Below are 18,052 nucleotides of genomic sequence, written 5' to 3'. Positions count from 1 at the left end.
AGATTATCTAAATAGTACAGTGGAAACAAGTGTGCAGGAGCAGGTACACTTAACAAGAGAACTTAGCTGGAGAATCTAGAAAAAGATCCACCTGTGCTTCTTGACACCGGTGCTTAATTCTGAACCACTAATCACAAGGCTATAGTCAATTTCAGATACTCATTTGCCTTAAAATGTCAGAGAGAAATTATTTTATAGCCCTCATACAAGAATAATTATTATACCAAAATATAGGAACACTCATACTTATTGTCTAAATAAATCAAATGCCTGAGGAATCTTTTTATTGATGAAGAGTTAGGAAGGACTGGGAAGGAAAGGGATACAAACCTGCCATCCCTTCCTCTTTGATTGTTCTGAAAAAGAGTGTAAAGGAATTTCCCAACAACATATCTCAATAGTGTTTTATATCCTGGTTTAATAAGTCCCTATATATAAAGAAAAGGCTGTCATGCTTGTTCCAGTGAATGCATTCATGCTGAAAGGAGAAAATTCAGAAGAATGAGCCCTGTTCAGTGTCTGTTGTGACTAATGCTTTCAATTCCCATCCACTCTGATGAAAGTACCAACACAAAGGACAGAAAGTCTGGTCTCTGTTCTAGGCTGTGACATTTGCTGAGGCCTGTGTGTGGCTTTGGCCAAAATATCCCTTGCCATGCTCCCTCCCAGTCAGCTGGGAAGGCAGCTTGCATAAAGTGCCTTTAAGAGCAAGGCAATGCCTGTGAAGGACACTGAGTATTTTACCCACCCTGAGAAATCATCCCTCTGCCCGAGAACTGCATTACCTCTGTCCATCAGCTGCCTCCCTGCCCAGGTTTTCTGGCCCTCAGGTACCACCACAATCCCCCATTCAGAGGTGCAGGAAGCTGGTTCCCAGCACTGAACTGACACAACATTGGTCAGGAAGGTTCAGTAACTACAATGAATCAGCCTTTTTCTGACTGGATGCTGTGAGAAAGGCACGCATCATCCCCCTTGTGCTGACACAGCCCCATCAGTAACAGTATGCTTCAGGATGCAGGTGGAGCTTATTCCCCTCAAGAAGGAGAGAATACAGAAGAAAAGGAAGGGAATGGTTCCTCCTCATCAACCTAGGTGCTCAGAGAATGAGCTGATCTGAAGCCATTTTCATCCTGTCTGAATTTGCCTAGAGACAGGGCATAATTAGTTCTCTCAGAAAAAGAAATTATACTCCTCACTGGCAGATTTTCTCTGTAAAGCAGATGTTCCTGCACTGTTCTGTGCCTTACTTTGAGGCTTCTTCCCCTACATCTTCCTGTCTTCCAGCTCCATTCAAGTACTAACTGCCTTGAATGCCATTAGCCACATGAACTTTTTCCAGCATCTCACTCTGGACCTATGCAAGTCAAAGGAGCACATAACTAGGTTGTGGAAGAATGTGGATCTGCTTTGTACGACACTGTCCCCACTGCTGGGATACTTTGGTGGCTGTAACACACAGTTTTCACAAGGGTTGCATAATATTTTTCGTATGTGCTCTTGCAGATACTCGATTGACAGGAGCAGTGATCCAGGACGGTTCTTTTATGTCGACATAACATCGGGAGCACTGATGACTGCAAGACCTCTTGACCGGGAGGACATTTCTTGGCACAACATCACTGTATTGGCCATGGAGCTGAGTATGGAGAATGCAGACTGTACATAGATTAAAGAGATACAGTAGACAAAGCAGGCTGAGAGACCTGAATTCAAAGTTCACATATTGTTATGCACTGAGTGGGAAGGCGCATTAAGTGAATTGCTCCTCTGACATCAACCAGCGAATACTGCATTTTATTTATTTTTTTATGCTTATTTTCACAGGGTGGTGGGAGGCATAGAGGATGGCAATTAAATGCAGAGTCCTTCTTTTTCAATTCATTAGCATTCCAGGGATTTATTTAAAACTCTTCCTGATGTGTTTCTGGCAGAGACCTCTCACTTCAGAAAGCCAGGCTAAAGAAAATACTGCAAAGGCTGCACAGCTGCTAGAGCTGCCAGTCCTGCCTGGGAGGATTGAGTGGTGCAGGGATGGGTCGGCAGCAGTGATCCTACACTGCTAGGTCACTAGTTGAAATCTGCTCTGGTTCGGCAGCAAGTAAATGACATCGCCATCTGCTTGCTACATAAATAATTTGGGCCAGAGTGCTTTGGGATCTTCGAGTATGCTGAACTCATTATGCATGTGGGTTTTACAATGAGCTAAAACTCAGCTCAGGATTCATCTGTGCCGGGTATTTTTCAAGACTGTGAGAAGAAGAAGATGCTCATTTCATTGTGTCAGTATGAAAAATTTAGCTGAGTTTGAAATGCTCACAGATGTGGGCTTCATAAAGGAGCTTCAGATATATAAGCAAATAAAAGGTCCACCTAGTCTTCACCTGAAATTCCCTCCATTCACATAGCTTTTGCTCAAGATCTCAGTTCATCTGTGAGGGACAGCAGCTTTTCTGCAGCTTGGTGCCAATAGCTGAGTCATTCCTTGTGTCTCAGAAAGCTTCCTGCACATCTAGGCTGTGCCAGAGATATGGAACACTTTGAGAGGAACAAAGTTTCAACAAGTTTGCCCAAATTGCAATCGGCCAGCTTGAAAGCTGGGGAAATATTTCACAAGAGTTAGAGTTACTCTGCCACATATTTGCAGGCTATTCCAGCACATGATGCCTTTCTGTGCCCTTTTAAGTAGTGAAAGTGGTTGAGACAATGGGATTTCACCCCCATCTGTTTTGACACTACTTTTATTTTCAGCCACCAGTGGCCATTGCAATACCATGAGTCTGTAAAAGCTGCCCCTGTAGCAGCATTGAGGGTGAGAGCAATAGGAAGGCATGTCTTCCTTTGGATCCCTTTCCATCAATCCTCTGTCAGTTTTGTTCTGTACATGTGCAGCACAATATTTTAATTTAGTGAATAGTTTCAAAAATTTCATAGCTCTGCACTCCTGAATAGCCCTAAAGGTCAGATCAATTATTTCTAAGAGTGTAAATTCACCTGCCACAACAACAGGTGTGTTAGCAAGATGTATGTATGCATATGTGGTAAACTGAAGGATTACATTACAAATTAGGGAGAAACAAGAGAGTTTGAGTATTATCCCAATGACACAATGCAACACATGTTGTGAACTGCAGTACACTGAAAATTTAATAAAAATTCCATAGTTTATGCAAACTCTCTATTGTTTATATGAATATATCATTTCTTGCTATTAAGGGAGATATATTTGGAGGTAAATGTAGAAAATGCTACAGCTAAAAAGAAGATTAAATACTAATATTAAAGAATTTTCTTGATTTTTGCACTTCTTCTGATCCCTTAACATTTTTTTCTTTCTGATTAAGTTTCATTTTATCATTAAATAAAGGGGGGAAAGACGATTTGGGGCAGACAAGAACAGTAAGAAAAACAAATTATTCTGTAGCCACTTAGTTTGGAATTTGTGAAGATATGTGAAAAGATGTACAGATTTACTGACAAAGAAAGTTAATGCACCAGTGGGACAGAAACATCACAAATGATGTCATGCAGAATGTAAAATTTTCATTGCAATTTTAAGCTTCACTGAAAGCTTTTCTGTTCAATTTCATGTGTTATTACATTTTAAACCTCTCTGTACAAAGTATCAAAGACTTGACACTATTTTTGAGTTCAAGGAACATAAATTTTGAGCAAAACCATCTCTGAACTGGAGATAGAAACTGCCATTTTTAACAAGTTCTAAATAACAAGTCTGTCCTTAAAACAGTACCTTCCTAATTCATGCTATCAGTAGGGAGGTTGAACAGAGTATTGCCCAGTTGAACGACAATTTAAAAAAAAATGGGGCATTGTCTAAAACATTTGCTGTAGAAATAGTTCATTGGACTGAACCAGGTTGAAGTCTTTTACAGAATTGCTTTGTTTGTAAAATATGTGATTAAATGGGGAGCCAGGCTAGACAGAGAGCAGCATTTGCAGCTTCACTCTGAGTCACACAATACCCAAGTCACCACAGTTGCCAATGGGAAAATGAGATTTAGCACAAGCACAAGCTAGTAGTGGAAAACCTGATTTACCTCTTGAGCCAAGTGAGGAGCAGCCTCTTCCCCTTCCCACATACTGCCTTTCCTTACATTAAACCTTCTTTTTCCAGATAACCCCTCACAGGTGGGCAGCGTCTCTGTGACAGTGAAAGTCCTGGATGTGAATGATAACGCGCCAGAGTTTGCGAGATTTTATGAAGCTTTTGTTTGTGAAAATGCCAAAGCAGGCCAGGTGAGAAATGCTGGTACCCCCAGGGGTTGGGAAGGGTATGCTGTCCTACATGGAGGCAGCATGCAAGGAAGGGTGAGTGTTGGGAAGAGGGCTCAGCTACTCACACGTTTCATCTGAACTCTTATCAGCAGCTGTCTGTGCTTCATTCCAAAGGCAAGCATATCCCACTGGAAGGAGCATCACATATAGTACCTCTTCTGTTTCTCCCACATTTCTTTTATTCTCCCAAAGTAGATTCTAGGCTCACTGCACAATACATTTCATAGCTGAAATAAAGCCTTCCCTTAGGCATGTGCCAGCAGGCAAAGAGCCAGTGTGTCCTGTAGCAGCATCAAAGAGAGGAGAAGTGTTATGAGAAGTGCCACAGAACCAGCTCAGGCCACGTGTGACAGACAAGGCTTACTACTAAATGTTTTAAGAGCCTTAAGCACATCTGGACTTATGGGAGCTGGACATAACTTAGTACATCAGGTTCTAAGGGGTGCCAAGCAGAATATGTTCTGCCATGAACTGGAGATGACAGGGAGTCAAAAGCAACACAAGACTTCCCATTGCATGCACTCTAAAGGAGCAGCTTCAAGCAAGCGGTGAAGATTCTGCTCCTCCCTTCCAAAATCACATCAAAGCCTTTGAACAAGGTCATCAGTGCCAGAGATAGATGTGAGCTCTCCCTGGCTGGACCTGCTGCAAGCTCTGCTGCTGATTGTTTGTAGGGAGCCTCTTGCTCCACTACCAGGGTCCACGGTATGGACTGATGCCTCCTCATGCAAAGCTGACTAGCTTAAATAGCACTTAAACACACAGACACACCCCTCATGATCTGTGAAGGAAAAGTTATACGAGTAGTATCACTGTGTGTTTGCTGAAGCTTCTCCCAGCTGTATGAAACAGAATGAAATAGCTGCTCACTGCTGGGGTTGCTGTCCTTACAACTATCATATATAGGATATTTTCATCTCACCAGTTTACAGAGCTTTTTAGTAATATAAGCAGTAGAAGTCATTGCCTAGACCTTTTTTCCTGGTTTTGAAGGGTGAGTGTCCTAGGTAATAAGGTGTTTAAGTTCAATATTATTATGAATGCTAATCTGGATTACTTCCTTCAGCAGGAAACACTAAATTCTATTACCACATTTTTAAAAGTTCTGAAATCAGTTTTAACATGGTGAAAGAACCTTTATGGGTCTGACATTTGCCTTTGAACCCCAAAATAATTTTCCAGTTAAAAAAATCCAGGTGAAGATTTATTCCTTGTCCAAAAAGGTGCCAGAATGTTTATTCAGACAGTGCTCATTGTGCTTCAAGCTGTTAGACCTACTTTACAAAGCCTCTGTAAATGAAGTAACAAATCTCTTTCTGGATTTAGCATTGTCTTCGTTTCTTTAGTTTGGTGATATTTATTGCATATGCATTCTGCATGGTTGGCTTTTCTCTCATTTCCACTGACATCTTGGGAAGAATTTTATTGATTTAAAACTAAAAGAGTGGCAAAATAACCAACCTGAAGTCCTTTTCTACCTGCATAATGAAGCTGAAAGTATGAGCTTTCTTACAAGCTCTCTAATGCACAGTGAATTTTCTGAAAAACCTGGGCCCCCAAAAGACTAAAAGAAATGTGCAACAGAAGATAGGGATGCATGACAGGAAAGCATCTGTTATTTGAGGTAAACTGAATATCTCTTCCTTTGTTTAAAAGTGATGTGCATGACCACAGCAAAATAGATGACCCCTGCAAGCTTTTGAGTCTCTTCTTCTCTTCTCTCTTGAGAGAAGATTGTACCTCTGGAAGACAATTTTATTGAAATGCTCCAGTTGCTTATATTTATAGACATAAAATACATGTTATCGGTTTGATTGTTGTTTATATTATAAATATTTTGCTTCTCACCCGTTTCTACTTTTCTCTTGTGTTTTGTAGCTGATCCAGACAGTGAGTGCCATTGACAGAGATGACCCACAGGAGGGTCAGCACTTCTACTACAGCCTGGCTCCAGAGGCAGCCAACAACCCCAACTTTACTCTAAGGGACAATCAAGGTAATCAGAGTGGACACAGACAGTTAGCTGCTCTAATTTCTAATGCCTGAGTTGGACTTGAGAAGCTGTGACTTACAGTGGGTGATAAGATTGCTATTTCAAATGATACCATTTGACACCTGCTCCTTAAAGGCAATAATAAAATTACATATTACTTAATACACTTGAAGGTTATAGGATATTTTCTTCTCTATAAATATTCTCTAGCAATAGGCTCCTTTTCCTTTTTCGAGGAAATGTGCCAGTGTTTTGTGCAAATTCACGTCTTTTGGTCAGGCTGCAGGCATCTCTGATTATCGGAGTGGAAATTGCATTTGCTCAAAAGGAGATGCTTAAAGGTAGGATAGTAACTGGAACTAGAAGATGAAGGGAATTACATTGCTCTTTTTTTTTTTTTTGTACTCTACATGTTTTCTCCCAGGCACAGAAAAAAGGAAGGTTTTCGTACTGTTTCAGTCTTTTCCCCCAAGCACTTTTTTCTTTCTCCTTGCACATCCTCATTTCCCTAGAGAAAGAGGGAAGTAGGGAGGACTCGCAGACCCTTGGGGAAGTAACTTGGTGTACAGCTAAAGGTCTGTGTAAGATGACCTAAGTAGAAACTGAAATACCAGTGGGAAGACTTATGGCAAATCACTGGCATTTGAGCATTTTAACCAGTGGAATTTGATTTTTTGGGGAAAGCTTTGGTGGTTTTGGAGCCTGCAGGAAAGTCCTGCCATAGCAGGCCTTTGCATGACTGCTGTTGATAGATGATTTCCATGGCTAAAATCAGGCCCACACCAGCCTTCATTAGGAAAGAGGGATGATCTTGAGTGACCTGGTGCAGAGCTTGGAAAGTCAGTATTGAGGGGCTGGGTTTCAGTATGAGTTTAGTGTGTAACATACCACGAATCAGCAAGCAATTCCAGAATAAATGGAGAGAAAGACTGGCCACCTGCAGCATCTATGGCCAGCCTCCAAGCCCAGCCTTGCTCCCACACACGCCTGCTTGCCACACTTACTTCCATAAGCCGCTATCTGGGCCACTCCAGGCATATGAAAGAGCAACAGAAAGGCTTATAAAGAATCCCATGCATTCACTTACCAAACATGTCTTAAAACATGGTACTTGCAGTGTCTGGAGCCTCCTCCACAGCACGCTCTTTCATCCCAAAAGTATTTTTCTCTATAGTGTCCCTGAAGGCTCCCCACACAATTTCCTTCATTTTTATCCCCTTCTTTCTCTCCTTGTCTTTTTTATCTGTGAGTATATATTGCCAAAATAAATGAACAAATATAACACAACTATTGCTAAAGCATTTGGCAAAGAAAGCTCATTTCATCCTCAAGGCATTGTTCTAAAAAAAGAAACTCGCAAAACTCCCAGCATCAGATGCACTTTTTCTGTCTCAGGCCATGCTTGCAATAATTTATAGTGACAGCAGTGACTGAATCGCTGTGCCTCCCACTCTCTATAAAATACCAGTTTTCCATATACATATATACAAGAAGCTTAAGGTACTATTAGTTACTAATATGAAATAAAAATTATAAGTATCAAACCACTGACTATTTGAATGATCCACATAGTAAAACATAGTACAAGAAGAATATTAAGCTATTAGAGAGCATCCAAAAGAAGGGCCATGAGGATGGTGAAGGATTTTAGGGGAAGCTGTATAGGGTGCAGCTGGGGTCACCTGGTCTGATCATCCTGGAGGAGACTGAGGGAGACCTCATTGCAGTCTATAATTTCCTTGTGAAGGGAAGCAGAGGGGCAGGTACTGATCTCTTCTCTCTGGTGACCAGTGACAGGACTGACCAAAACAGCATGAAACTAAGCCAGGGAAGGTTTAGGTTGGATATGAGGAAGATGTTTTTCACCCAGAGGCTGTATGAGCACTGGAAAGGCTCCCCAGGGAAGTGGTCACAGCACCAAACCTGTCTCAGTTCAAGAAGCACTTGGTCAAAGCTGTCAGGCACACAGTGTGACTCTTGGTGTATCCTGTGCAGGGCCAGGAGTTGGACTCATCCTGAAGAGTTCCCCTACAACACAGCATATTCTATGATTCTATGATTAAGGGTTTATTTACTGCCTCAGAAATTTGGAGAGCAGTAGTCATTTCAGTAAAAGTAATTTATGCTTATATTTTCATCAAGGGGCCACTAAGAGCCATACAAATCATGTAACTTGGGCACAGAGGGGGTAGCTATACTGTTTGTCACAGGGGGGCTAGACAAGGAACAGAACACACTTTGCTAGTCACAGCCTGTGCCCATAAACACGAGACAGGAATGCTTCCCAGCCTGTGGGAAGGCGCTGTTAAGATTAGCAATTGTGCTGATTACTTGGTTGTCCAATATTGCAGTAAGAGAAACTGCAAGACATGGAGCCTCCTTGGCAACAATTAAAACCTTGATTTATACTGAGCAACAGATAGATCACAGTTTGCATTCTGATGAGCTGTTTTACATTTTTTTTGGCCCTTGTAATTTTGGTCTCTGAGAACTTCTTCAGTCTATTCATTCTTTGCATATCTTCAGCAGACAGAGAAATCCTATTGTTCTCTTTTATAGATGGGGATCTGGGGCAAGGAGAAATTAAGCTACTTACATGCTGGGTTCTCTTTGAGTTCAGTAAAACCAGTGAGAAATAGACATGTTAAGTAGCTGCAACAATCTGGGCACAAATGGCTTCTCAAGGCCTTATAGGATAAATGGGGTGAAGCAGGGAATTGAGCTGGAGTCTCCCATCACTTTGGTGTCTGCTGTAGGGCATTGGCAAGACATCCTCCTTCCACCTTCTTCCAGGTGAGACTATGCTGGGAATAAGTCAGAAAGAGGCTTGCTGTAAGAATGAGCAACAAAATAAGCTTACTGCATTTCTAGATTAAACTCTGAGCTTATCTTCTGTTGAACCTTAATCACCGCCCTCCATCTTTGGGAGCCAGGAACTGTAGGAGACAGAAGACTTTTATAATAGGTGCAGAATCGGGATCTGTCATACCCCCACCAGGCCTGGTGTCCTGGCAGTCCTTTGCAATGCAATTAAATTTGTCCTAAGAAAAAATTTTAGCTATTTCTACCTTCCCTAAATCTGTGGTTTATTTCACACATGTAAGCAGTGAGCTGAAAATCCTCAGGAAAAGTTGTGACTCTTTCCCCAGCCCATTTGTGTCTAGATTGCCTGATTCCTTTGTGTTCTTTCTCCCATTCATGGTGGAGTATTTCTTTATATTATTCCTAGATCTTCATAATTACTACAATCAGGTTTTAAAGTTTAACAGGCTAATCATCCCCAGCTCTTCTACAGGTGTGTGCAGAAAGAAACCAAGCCTTTCTTCTGAGAGGAGCATTGGTTAGGTTGGGACCTACACAGTGGTCCTCTGACCTCTCCAGAGAGGTACATCATTTCCAGAGAGGCAGAAAACTGCAGGAAGATGGTGCTGCCTGGCTTGTTCTCACAACCACGTGAAGACACCAGCCTGCAGACTTGTGGGAAGCTCAGTTTTCACACAAATGTGGAACCAACTATGCTGCAATCTTCAGCATCTCTGCTCAGTGCTGGAGCTAAGTGCTGCCAGCCAGCCTCTATGAGCCAAAGTTGCTGTGCTGGATGCTGAGAGGAAAAATATTGTGCATTCTTATCAGGCCTACTTTTTCTTTTTGAAAAGAAGGGCTTTCATGTCCTCACAAGCCCTCTTCTCTTGATAGCTGGGGCTTAGCAGATATCAAATTTGGAATAAAATTGTGTATTCCAGTTTCTGCCATGCTGCATCACATTCCAGCTTGTCCTTCACACTGCGCTAGCACGTCAAATCACATTGGCTTTTGATGAGTCACACAACAAGCTTTGGTACCAATGTATTTCACTTGCAGAGTAACAGGTAGAACAATTCTTCAGGCATGATTTGGATGCCTGCCTAGTACAAAGCAAAATGAAGCAAAAGGCCCAGAATGTAATCCTGGGAGTTACAAAGAGAATTTAATTACCAAGAACATTTAAGACCTGGATTATATGGTCAGGGCATCACAGCAGAGGTATATATACATATATATCTTTCAATATTAGATTATAGAAACTTGGTTTTGGCCTGAAAAAAGAGTGGTTAAAAACCCTTGAGATCTCTCACTAGCTGATTTTGCACAGCTTCTGTCAACAGCTTGTGACTTCTTTAGCAGGCAAAGTATGACCAGCTCAGAATAATTAATCTTTTTCTCCCTCACAAAGAGCAATTTTACATGAAATGAAGGTTTGCTGTCACCTGAATAGAAGCTGTGACTTCTAGTGTAAGTCAGTTTAAAGAAACTGAATCTTTCACCCAGGAAAGAGAAATACAACCAAATTACTCCAGTTAGGGTGACTCAAGTATTTTCATTGACACAGCATAAAAGCACTTTGCCACTTTCTGCCTTTGGGCTGCTTTTCCTCGTGCCAAAACTGGCCCGGTGATGAAAAGATGTGATATTAATAACTGTGGAGCATATATAGAGGGCACATAAACAGCCCAAGGGAGAGAAAGCACCTGTATGTGGCCCAGTAGAGAGAAGGGAAAGGTTTGAGCAGGCAAGGGCTCCTGTCCACAGCATTCCCTTTGCCCAGAACCCATGGGAGGCACAGGGTACTGCTCTAGATGAGCTTTGGGTCACATTCCTGAATCATTTAGGTTGGAAAATGCCTCCAAAATCATTGAGTCCAACTGTTAATCTAATGCTTCTGAGTCCCCCACTAAACCATGGCCCTAAGTGCCCCATCTACACATCTTTTGAATGTCTCCAGAGATGGTGACTCAAACACTTCCCTGGACAGCCTTCTCCAATGCCTGACCATCCATTCAGTGAAGAAATTATTCCTAATATCCAAGCCTCCCCTAGCACAACTTGAGGCCGTTTCCTCTTGTCCTATTGTTTGTTCCTAGGAAGAGACCTACCAATGTCTGTCCATACCCACTGCACACACTCAGAGCTGCACTGCATATCAAAGGTGAAATCAGTAAACACTGACACATAACCAGTTTTAAGCAACTTTGGGATTTTATTTTGCACCTGGTGTTTTTTTCTCAAAGCTCCAGCTCTTAGGACCACATGATTTAACAAGACACTACAATTTCACTGTATATTTGCATGCAGACATGTAGCACACTTCAGAATTTTATGGTTTTAGAGTAAAAGCTTGAAATGTCATTGACATGCAAGGAAAAAGACCCTGAGATTCTTTTTAAAAACCTGTCACAAATTTAAATTGATCTCACAAACTGTGGAACCTGATATCTCAATACTTAGGTGTGCCTGTACTCTCTGTTGCCATAAGATTAGAGGCACAGAGTTTGTAACTTGGGCCATAGTTTAAGTCAAAGAGACAAATCTGGCTAATCTAGCTTGAGTTTGCCTATATTCCATTCTAAGGTTTAAATCTTAGCTGTACATGAAGCTCCTGATTTCCCTTCAAAAGGCCATCAAATCATTTTTGGTGTCTAGACTACAGTAGATCATATAGCTGAATTTATCTGCATGTAACCTGAGTATCTACACCAAAAAAAAATCAGCCAATATTTAAATCTTAGCAGTGATTGGACAGAGGAATAATAAGGAAATTGAACACTTCTATGTTAATATTTTAGGTTTTTTCAGAGTCTACCTGTGATCAGAAGTTTGTTGCCTTTTCCAGGCAGCAATCCCATTGTGCCAATCCACCTGGGAGAGCTGCTCAGCATCCTGCATTTTCAAGCATAGCAAATGTACATTGGTAATAACTTGGAGATGCAGATGGCCAGACTGTGTGACCTCTTTGGAACAGGAAATAAAACTAAGTAGTAAAAGAAACTGCATGAAGATAATTTCCCAAAAACTGCCACAGCATCAGTGTAGAGAATCAGAGCTTGTAGGTTTGCCAAAGAGAAAAAGTACCTGTACTGTTCCCCCAGTAATCTTTCTTGGCCCTAGCCTTGCAGACATGTTTGTAAGAAAAGACAATTTTCATGCAAGTTTCTTTAGTCTCTTTGGTGACTCAGATCACACTGGAGACATTCAGTCCTGCACTTTCCAAAAGCACTGAAAAAATCAACACTCATCTCTAAAGACTTATGCTTCGGCATCCTGAGATGAGAATTGAGAACAAGCTCCTGAATCCATTTTTCACTTTTTTTCCATTTTTTTAGATTAGGAAACTTGGTGCACATTCTGAGAAATTTGAGGGAGGAGATAGAAAGGAATTCAAATGCCACTGGTAAATGTTGACATTTTAAAAAGCATGTTGAATATGAAGGAAAAAGCCCCAAAGGTAGGAATTTCCCTTTAAATGGCCAACAGCAACTGGCTGTTAGGTCACTCTTTTACTATTTTTGTCAGCAGCATCATTTTGATTCCTTTTGATTTAAGTTCTTATAAAAACAGGCAGTCACACTAAATGAAGCAGAATGGTCAAATCAAAGCAGAATAATTCTGACGATGACACAAAGCATTCTGGCTTTTTTCTACGGCAGAAGTACTAAAGAAATTGCATGTACTTCACAGAAAAAATGTTTAGTTGCGAATTTTCAACTCGCTGCTGCTTTAGGGTAGCAAGCTGGGCTTTTTCCTTTGTCCCCTTGTTGCCTCAAGCAGATGATCATGCCATGTATCAAAAACCAAAGAGTACCATCACAAGTCCACAGAGGTCATATGCCAGCATCTCCAAAATGGTGGCAGCGTCTGAGACCTAGAAAAGCTGCTGAGCATAAGCTAACAGGAACTACAAGTTGCCTTCAATTGCTCATTTCTGTCTTGCCCTCTGAAATCTGAATACTGTGAGTTTGCTCTGGGCATCTTATATCACAAGGGGTAAAGGCAACTCCTAATGTGTGTATGCCTCTCAGGTTTGGATCTATGGCCTGAGAGGATACTGGAAGAGGGGAAGGAGAGGCAAAATAATTAGTGTTTAACTGATTAAAAAAAAAAAAAAGAAGAGAGAAGAAAAAATGAATGTGGCTCCAAGGCTGATTTTTTTAACATTTTTTCTCTGCAGAATGTATTGGCTATGCAATATAAGCTGTTCTCTCTGTTTATTTCCTGTCCCTAGACAATACAGCGTGGATTTTGACACGGCGCTCTGGCTTCAGACAAAATGAGCAGAACACGTTTTACCTGCCCATCCTGATCAGCGACAACGGGCGCCCGGTGCTGAGCAGCACGGGCACGCTGACCGTGCACGTGTGCAGCTGCGACGAGGAGGGCGCGGTGATGTCCTGCAACGCCGAGGCCTACGTCCTCCCTGTCAGCCTCAGCCGAGGGGCGCTCATCGCCATCCTCGCCTGCATCTTTGTCCTGCTGGGTAAAGCCTGCACTTCTTCCTGGGAGGGACAGACTTTTCGGTTCTGGCCATGGTGCTGATGCACCAAAGGTGTAGGACCCAAACACACAAACACATATCTGTGTATACCCATATATGTAGATGCATGCATGCCTAAAGGGCCAAATCAAGGACCCCATGGTGTAGTCAGCTGCATATGGCTTCAGGATCTGGACTGTAGGAATGGGGGAAAGGTATGGCCTGCAAATATTTCTGCCAGATGCCCGAAGTGCTAGGGTGTCTGATATGGCCATGCTTTCCTGCAAGGGTATGGCAGTGGAAGTATTGAGAGCTGTGGCTTGGGGCAGGTTAGTTTCTCATCCTGATCTACAGGAAACAGTAGTGGTAAGCCCAGTTCCATTTCTTGTCTTGGAGAGAGATATCCCCACCTCCATCCTTTTTCCTTGAGACTCTACATTTAAATGGTGCCTGTGCTGCAGTAAAGGGGCTGAGGGTCTTGCATGAGATCTGTCTCCACAATTAAATTTTTTGCTTTCCTTGCCCAGACATCCTATGTCCCCTGTTAGCTGTTGGTATCAAAAGACCTTCAGTTCCCTTGTTCAGTCTATCAAATTATGCTATACTAGTTCAAAACACACATTCTCTAGAATTTCAGGAGACCCAGTTTAAGGAACAGTGTAGTAAGATACAGGAAAAATTCTTTTAAAGTGCCTCAATTCTGGTTCTTCAAAGGAGCCTAGATACATCAACTCCAAATTTCAGTATCCAAAATCTTAGCTGAGTTCTAACTCTGGAAATAGTCACCAATTGATGGCACACTTTCAATAGAAAAGGGCTCCGATGCCTGTACGACCACTTCTCCCCATGCTAATAAGCATAGCGAGGGTGAGGAGCACCAGCACTGCAGCACTGCAGGAGGCTTACAGATAAACAAAAAATTCCTTACAGCAGACTAAGGGGCTAGCTCTGCATTTTGCTGTGTAGGCAGACATATCACCGTGGTGACTTAGAACCATCCATCTCTGTCACATGCAGCATCCCCAAAGCAGGCTACAAAACCCACCCACAGAGCAGAAAACAAAATATGTCTATGGCACTATGCTGCTGCAGATAAACTGTTACTGACCTCTGAGCTGGCTAGCTTCAAAGTGGCAAGCACCACTAGATATCCATGTCCTAAGTATCACCAGGAGTTAAGAATTCAGGTGAGAAAGGGGACAGATTAGCAGGACCTCAAGCTCCCAGTTTTGACTGGGGTGTGAGAGAGATTTCTTCACCCCTCAGCTTGCAAACGCCACAGCTCTTTAAATCCAAGGGGCTGGTTGGGCTCACCCAGGGGAAAGTAGGGCAGAGGAAAGTCTGAAGCCCTGGCAAGATCTGTGTCCTTGCTGACAGCCCCGTGTCTTGCTTGGCTCCCGCAGTGCTGGTGCTCCTCATCCTCTCCATGCGGCGCCAGCGGAAGCAGCCGTACATCATCGACGAGGAGGAGAACATCCACGAGAACATTGTCAGATATGATGACGAGGGTGGTGGGGAGGAGGACACGGAGGCCTTCGACATCGCTGCCATGTGGAACCCGCGGGAGGCCCAGCTGGTGGTGAAGAACCGGCAGGACATGCTCCCTGAGATAGAGAGCCTCTCCCGATACGTGCCTCAGGCGTGCGTCATGGACAACAACGTCCACAACTACGTGCTCGCCAAGCTGTACGAAGCTGACATGGACCTGTGGGCGCCTCCCTTCGACTCCCTGCAGACCTACATGTTTGAAGGGAACGGCTCGGTGGCGGAGTCGCTCAGCTCCTTACAGTCCGTGACGACAGACTCAGACCAGAGCTACGACTACCTGACGGACTGGGGGCCGCGCTTCAAGAAGCTGGCTGAGATGTACGGGGCCACGGACAGCAGCGGGGTTCTGTGGTAACAGAAGAAGAATGGCAGAGGGCTTTCCAAGTGAAACGGTGTGCAGTTTGGTCCATTCTCATCAGATGCTTCCATGGACATGGGTGAGGCCTCATAAAAAAATAGCAATACAGTGCTTGGATGAGAATGGGAAGAAGGGTGTGAATGAAAGTCTCTCTGGATCAGCTTTACTCAGTTAAATTAAGTCACATTTTTGAAACTATGAGAAACAGAAGGAAGGAAGTTTTTTCCTGGTTCTTTCAGCAAAATTGGAGAGCTCCACAGCATTGCTCTCTCTCTCTCCCCCTTTCTCTCCCCTTTGTACGCGGCAGCTTACTGAGCTCTATACATCAGGGTTCAAAGATCTATAAACTCCAACTGTAATCTCCAACTCACTGAGAAATTGTCACCACAGAAGAGTTGCTTCCCACTGGTCATTTCTTTCCCCATTAAAACAGAAAAGAATTGCTTGCTAACAAAAGAAAAAATCCACAAAGCAGAAAATTGAAACTGGAATCTCAGAGGGCTCCTTGTAAACTAAACTCCTCCCTCTGTTGCTAACAGAGCTCTTTTTTAATCCTTTAGAAACAAGGCTGAGGTTGGAGGTTCTTTTCCCACGTGACTGAGAGGGCTGGGGAAGAGGCTTTGAATTTCTGCTCTAGTTTAGTGGCTGATCTGTGAGTCACTGGAGTTAACACTAATCCATCTCCTATCAAGTTTGTGTAAATTTATTCTTGACTCTTTAAAACCATGACTCTGCTAAACTGCTCAGAACAAAACCAGAAAATCTGCCTCTTTTGCACTGTAGATGTCTCTTCCATGTGCCAAATGTGAAGATTAGATTCTACCAATGAAAGCCAAATGAATTTTAAAATAAGAAAAAGCTATATTTGGTAACTACATGGGTTAGATGGGCTTTCCTAATCTGTGTGAGGTCAATCCAAGGGATGTTTACATACTGTAGATAACCTACTTGAACAAATGCAGTATTATAGACGAATAAATGGATGTAAGAAAATTACATGTATAAGTTTTGTATATTTGTTAATTTTGGTAATAAATATGATGTACTGCATACAGTACAGTACCTTAGCACCTCTTTTAATAAAAGTTAAACAGAAGGGAAAGTCTGATGGCAATTTATTGACTACTTTGCACACAGCAGTTAGTGCTTATCTGCAGCTTGACATGCCTTGAGCATCAAGAAAAAATGGTTCATCAGCATCATGTCAAGGAGACAAGGCTTCAGTTTGCAGAACTGAGCAGATTGTCTGCTTCTTTTATCATTGTTCACTTGGACATTGCCCTTAGCAGTGAATCTGCCCAAGTACAGCCCACCAGACTAGTTACTTTTCTAATCGAATCATGATGAAGTCAAAAGAAAGTCTTGCTTGATTTTTTTGAAACATTAAGGCCAGGGCATTGATAGGCTTGGAAACCAATTACACAGCCCTGACAATAGTCTCGTGCCTTCAGAGCCGTGACAGACTAAGATAAAATACCTATTTATTCTTACTCTGCAGTCAGTTTTGTGCCCAGGTGTTTGCATGTGTAAATGAGAAGAGCTAGGGAAATTACACTAACACAAATTTCATGGAAAGTGGCAAAAGGCCTGTGAAAGCAGAACAGTCTGCAATGGAATTTGCAGGTTTATTTCTAGCTAAGGACTCTCTACACCTCCAGTTGCCCAAAAAATATATATGCACACATAATGCACATAACCACCCAGTTACCACACTTTCACTATGGGCATGCCGTGCTCAGTTCCTGTTGCAGATGTACACAAAACATTGCAGTCTCTCCTTTGCTAATCTTAGGTTGTACCAATTTAAGGCAGGAGCCTTGTTTCCATAGACTCACACAATGTCACACATCCCTGGAGAGCTATGCACCCACCAAGGAAAAAAGATTTTAGTGACTTCTTTCTTGTTAATCTGATGTGATGAAAATCTGGGCCTTCACAAATAGTATGCCAAGGGTTCTGCTTATCACCTGAACATGCTTTACACCATTGCAGAAAGGGCACTGGTAATTATTTGATAGTGATTCTTTTACTCATACTGTAGCACTCACCCTCACATGTCATATTGATTTTAAAACATTAAATTAGAACTGCAGCCATCATGATGAAGGAAGTAGTCTAAAGGACACAAAGCTGCTGCTGAAAGTCTGAGATTCCTCACCTCCTGCCACCACAGATACGACAGAACACAGGCAGGAGGACATCTATTCCACCACTTCCCTGTCTGATCTAAACATTAGTTTTACATATTTTAAGCAGATGCCTTTTTCTTCTTAAAGCCTCAGCTATTAAAGCTCTGTTACCTTTCTGGGCAGTTTTTCTCGGAATCAGTACACTCATTGCTGAAAGCCTTCCAGGGGAAGTATAAGGAATGTACCCCCTGCAGCCATACAAGCCTGCAATGCACATAGATGACCTTGTCCCTCCACAGAGCTATGATTTGGTATTTTCAGACAATTACTGTCTCTCACAGTAGTCACAGTCTACAGTAACAAAAAGCCTCTAGATTGTTCTTCATGTCTTGATTCCATGATGGTTTAAATCTCCTATCGTAGGCAGAGTGGGAGGATGG

At 42.4% G+C, this 18,052-nt stretch overlaps 2 protein-coding genes across 4 annotated transcripts in view; one reads left to right on the top strand and one right to left on the bottom strand.

Moving 5' to 3' along the window:
- Nucleotides 1-16,579, top strand: part of CDH20 (cadherin 20) — a 118,618-nt gene extending 102,039 nt beyond the window's left edge. For all 3 annotated transcript variants that reach the window (XM_071453534.1, XM_071453543.1, XM_071453553.1), the window contains 5 exons: nt 1,507-1,643; nt 4,136-4,257; nt 6,175-6,292; nt 13,329-13,580; nt 14,981-16,579. In XM_071453534.1, coding sequence (XP_071309635.1) covers nt 1,507-1,643; nt 4,136-4,257; nt 6,175-6,292; nt 13,329-13,580; nt 14,981-15,480 — 1,129 coding nt within the window. In that variant the 3' untranslated portion in view covers nt 15,481-16,579. The remainder of the gene's footprint in view (nt 1-1,506; nt 1,644-4,135; nt 4,258-6,174; nt 6,293-13,328; nt 13,581-14,980) is intronic.
- Nucleotides 1-18,052, bottom strand: part of RNF152 (ring finger protein 152) — a 110,025-nt gene that overhangs the window by 3,604 nt on the left and 88,369 nt on the right. The window lies entirely within an intron of this gene.

This window comes from Agelaius tricolor, unplaced genomic scaffold (genome assembly GCF_023055355.1).
Source record: "Agelaius tricolor isolate 1412-34295 unplaced genomic scaffold, bAgeTri1.0.p SCAF_2, whole genome shotgun sequence".
NCBI classification, from domain to species: Eukaryota; Metazoa; Chordata; class Aves; order Passeriformes; family Icteridae; genus Agelaius; species Agelaius tricolor.
Note: the sequence above shows the minus strand (reverse complement) of the source record. Positions and strands in the feature narration are given on the sequence as shown.